The 5028-nt window shown below is 49.8% G+C and overlaps 1 protein-coding gene across 1 annotated transcript in view; it reads left to right on the top strand.

The window, feature by feature from the left end:
- LOC109301498 (unconventional myosin-X-like) overlaps positions 1-5028 on the top strand; it is a 173254-nt gene that overhangs the window by 140498 nt on the left and 27728 nt on the right. Inside the window, exon 34 of the mRNA XM_019522687.1 lies at positions 4242-4539. Within this exon, the coding sequence (XP_019378232.1) occupies positions 4242-4539 (298 nt within the window). The remainder of the gene's footprint in view (positions 1-4241; positions 4540-5028) is intronic.

Genomic DNA, 5028 nt, shown 5'->3' on the forward strand with positions numbered 1-5028 from the left:
GTTATCCACATCCCTCTTAAAGTGTGGCACCCAAAACTGCACGCAGTATTCCAACTGCGGTCTGACCAGTGCCTGATAGACGGGAACTATCACCTCCTTGGTTCTGTTTGTCATGCATCTGCTGATGCATGATGAAGTGCAGTTAGCTTTGCTGATGATTTCATCACACTGATGACTCATGTTCATCCTGGAGTCCACTAGGACTTCGAGATCCCTTTCCGCTTCCGTGCTACCCAGAAGGTCACTTCCTAGGCAGTAGGTGTGCTGGACATTTTTCCTCCCTAGGTGCAGCACTTTGCATTTCTGCTTGTTGAATTGCATCCTATTGTTTTCTGCCCATTTGTCCAACCTGTCCAGGTCTGCCTGTAGTTGTTCCCTGCCTCCCAGTGTGTCCACTTCTCCCCACAGTTTTGTATCATCCACAAACTTGGACAGAGTACGTTTCACTCCCTCGTCCAAGTCACCGATGAAGACATTGAAGAGTACTGGTCCAAAGACCGAGCCCTGCAGGACCCCACTGCCCATGCCCTTCCAGGTTGATACCGACCCATCCACTACCACTCTCTGGGTACGACCCTCTAGCCAATTTGCCACCCACTGGACTGTGTAATCATCCAAGTCACAGCCTCTTAACTTGTTCACCAGTATGGAGTGGGATACCGTATCAAAGGCCTTCCTGAAGTCTAAGTAAACGATATCAACCCCTACTCCTGTGTCCATGTGTTTTGTAACCTGTTCATAAAAAGAGTCTAGATTAGTCAGGCATGATCTACCTGCTACGAGCCTGTGCTGGTTTCCCCTCAGCATATTTTTTCCTGCTGGGCTCTCACATATATGAGCCTTAATAATCTTTTCAAAGACTTTGCCAATGATGGAGGTGAGACTGACTGGCCTATAGTTGCCTGGATCCTCCTTCCTCCTCTTCTTGAAAGTAGGGACCACACTGGCCCTTTTCCAGTCCTCTGGGACCTGGCCCGTGCACCACGAGTGCTCTCCTTTCAAGAGTACTGAAGGAATTGGCTGGTGTCATAGCAGAACCACTGGCATGGCTGTTAGAGTGCTCATGGCGCTCGGGTCAGGTCCCGGAGGACTGGACAAGGGCCAATGTGGTCTCTATTTTCAAGAAGGGGAGTAAGAAAGATCTGAGTAATTACAGGTCAGTCAGTCTCACCTGCCTCCTTGGAAAGGTCTTTGAAAAGATTCTGAAGGATCGTATTTGAGGGATTCCAGTGGGAAAAACAATGCAGCAGGGAAACCAGCATGGATTCATAACAGGTAGATTATGCCTGACCAATCTGGTTTTGTTTTATGACAGGGTCACAAAATGCTTAGACACAAGAGTAGAGGTGGATGCTGTTTTCTTGGATTTTATCAAAGCCTTTGATACAGTATCTCATCCCATTCTCAGAAATAAATTAAGAGGCTGTGACATAGATGTTTTCACGGTCCAGCGGGTGGCAAATTGGCTTAGCGGTCACACCCAGAGAGTGGTAGTAGATGGGTTGGTATCGACCTGGAAGGGTGTAGGTCCTGCAGGGCTCAGTCCTTGGACCTGTACTCTTCAATGTCTTCATCAGTGACTTGGATGTGGGTGTGAAGTGTACTCTGTCCAAGTTTGTGGATGATACTAAATTGTGGGGTGAAGAGCACACTCCGGAGGGTAGGGAACGATTGCAGGCAGACCTGGACAGGTTAGAAAAGTGGGCAGAACACAATAGGATGCAGTACAACAAGGACAAGTACAGAGTGCTGCACCTAGGGTGCAAAAATATCCAGCACACCAACTGGCTGGGAAGTGACCCTCTCAGCAGCACAGAAGTGGAAAGGGATCTCGGAGTCATAGTGGACTCCAAAATGGACACAAGTTGTCAGTGTGACAAAATCATCAGCAAAGCTAATCACACTTTATCATGCATCAGCAGATGCATGACAAAGAGAACCAAAGAGGTGATGCTTCCCCTCTGAGGCATTGGTCAGACCTCAGTTGGAGTACTGCATCCAGTTCTGGGCGCTGTACTTCAAGAAGGATGTGGATAGACTCGAGAGAGTCCAGAAGAGCCCACTCATGTGGTCAGGGGCTTACGGAACAAGCCCTGTAAGGAGAGACTGAGGAACCTGAATCTCTTCAGCCTCCGCAGGAGAAGGCTGAGAGGTAATCTCATGGCCACCTACAAATTAATTAGGGGGACGCAGCAAGGGATCGGAGATGTTCTGTTCACCAGGGCGCCTCTTGGGGTAACAAGGAACAATGGTCACAACCTGACAGAGAGCAGGTTTAGGCTAGATATCAGGAAAAACTTTTTCACGGTAAAGGTGGCCAAAATTTGGAACAGGCTTCCAAGGGAGGTGGTGCTCTCCCCTCCTTGGGGGATTTTAAGAGAAGGCTGGATAGGCATCTGGCTCGGGTTATCTGACCCCAGCGCTCTTTCCTGCCTAGTCAGGGGGTCGGACTCGATGATCTGTTGAGGTCCCTTCCGACCCTAGCATCTATGAATCAGTAGGGGGCGCTTCTGTGCACCCACGTCGCTGTGCCCGTCCACCTACCAAACTCTGAGTGCCTCCCTGGGTGCCCCATGTCTGGCTGAACCCCTTCCTGGAGCTCACCCGCAAGCCTGGGATAACTGCTGCCACCATCCAGGGGTCTGGTCTGTATCCAAGCCCTGTGCCCCCTGGGGTACACAGGCCGTGTAGACCTTGAGGGTACTTGACCCACTATGAAAATCTGGGGTGTTTCCTTTAGCCTGAAGCACAGAGAGTAGCCTCCCTTCATCAGCCAAGCATAGGGAGCTTAAAGGCATGCCCCAACCCCTCTTCCATGCTTGTTATAGTGAAGAGCTTTATTGGTTAAAGAAGGTAGGCTTGGGAAAGGATACAGGATAGAGAAGTATCAAAGAATAACCCAGAACAAAGTGTATGGCTAGGTAGGTAGCCTTTTGTCACACTTCTACATTACAGTAAGCTGTATAAGTTTCAGGCAAGTTACTCACATGTTCATCTGGAGCCTAGAAGAGCTCCAGAGGCCATGTGCTTACTCCATGTTCCCCAATATGGCTCTCCCCCGGTCCCTTAAATAACGTTTCTGACCTCATCCCTTGGACCAACCATAACCCATTTTCTCCGACCATGGCTGACACTGGATGGTCAGTTTAAAAAATGTCAGCACCCTTAGGTGAGAGTTTAGGGTTACACGGGACAGGATGAGCAAGTCCCCTCCCCCCTCAGGAATTTGCAACCCTGTTACCATGGAGACCAGGTGCCTCCTGCAGCCAGAGTTTGTAACCAGAGTGGAGGGTTTGGGGCTGTAGCCCTACATCAGTGAAGTGGGCAGGCAGAGAGGTTTATTCCTCCACAGCTTGACTTCTCTGTCCTTCTTGGGGTAGAAAAGTGTCTCTGGGAAGCACCTTCTCTCCCTACATGCACTTTCCTTGTTCTAAGCCTTTGCTTGGAGGAAGGGGAGCAAGGCCCTTTGCTGCTTCCCCTTCTCCTGTGCACAGTCCCTAGAGTCTGCTGCTCTTTGGGGACAAGGTCTTGGGGGCTCAGGAGAAAACTGGCCCAAAGCAAATCATGCTTTGAGCTACTCTGAGGTCTCTCTCCATGTGAACTTGGCCCCATCATACATGGGCAGTGGTTGCTGCTGCTCTTCCTCCTCCTGAACACACACCTTGCAGGGACTCCATTGCTCAGCAAACACACTCCTGGTGAGCATTTCCTGACCCTGTTCATTACAGGAGGCACCTGAAATTACCAAGAGCATGGAGATGAGGGGCCCAAACCTTTTTCCTGTTGCACCATATGTGCCCTGTGCACTGGACAGTGCTTTTCTAGTCATGATAAGTTCCAGGTCCATTTGGTGAGGGGGAGAACCTTTTTCCAGCCCCTGTTGAACCAGGAAGGGAGGGACTGAAAGAGAGCTCCCTGTAGTGCAGAAGTTAGAGCAGGGTAGCACCTTAGAGACTAACTGGCATAAGCTTTCCTAGGTGGCAGCCAACTTTGTCCATTCATAGAATCTGACAAATTTTAGGAGTTGACCGATTTGAGCAGTTGGGCATTTTACATGCGAGGGGATCTTTCCTAGGATTTCAGTTGAATGCTAAACTCAGTTTTCAACCTGTGATGCTGAGGGTGTAATGCTGCTATCCTTCTGTCACGAGGAGTCCAGCAGTCCCTAGATTTTCTTGTAGACCAGTAAGGACTCAGAGAGGCTGATATCTGCTGCGTTGTGTGTTGTGATCCCATTACAGTGCAGGAGGAGAAAGGGTACAGCAGCCTGCAGGATGAAGCTGTGAAGATCTTTAACTCCCTGCAGGAGATTGAGACGGTGTCTGATCCCATACCCATCATCCAGGGCATTCTACAAACCTGCCATGATCTGAAGCCACTCCGTGATGAAGTGTATTGCCAGTTGATCAAACAAACAAACCACATGCCCCATCCCAACAGCACTGGGAACCTTCACCACTGGCAGCTGATGTCCTGCATGAGCTGCACTTTCTTGCCCAGTAGAGGGATTCTCCGCTATCTCAAGTTCCACCTGAGAAGGTAGGAATCATTTTTAGAAGCTTGCTGCTTTTTTCCCCAGTTAATTTGTTCCAGGTGTTGGGGCCTGTAATAGGATGGCCTGTACCATTAATGAAGACAGCTAGTTAGAGGGCTGCAGCTGTGAGAAGGTTAATGAAACTGTCTCACTGGGAAACAAAAACCCCAGCAAGCAGAACTGGGGGGAGATGGAGGGGAAACACCAGAGGCAGGAGACCTCTGGACTATGAGAAAGACAAGCCCGGGAAAGGAAGGTAGCAGACCCATCCCAGGGTCCAACGCAACAAGGTTTTGGTTTGCTTGCTTTGTGACAAAAGATTGCATATGACTGGGGTAGGCTGGGAGGTGCTTCAGACAGAAAAGGCTAGCAGATTTAAAGACTGCATGCTATGGAGGCTAGCTGAGAGATGCTCAGGGAAGTCGCTAAAGCCTAGCTGAAAAGGCCCTGGGGCAGCAACCTGGTACAGAGTGATGAAGCCCTGTGCAGCCTCC

This window comes from Gavialis gangeticus, unplaced genomic scaffold (genome assembly GCF_001723915.1).
Source record: "Gavialis gangeticus isolate Ggan-Ray unplaced genomic scaffold, GavGan_comp1, whole genome shotgun sequence".
Classification (NCBI taxonomy): domain Eukaryota; kingdom Metazoa; phylum Chordata; order Crocodylia; family Gavialidae; genus Gavialis; species Gavialis gangeticus.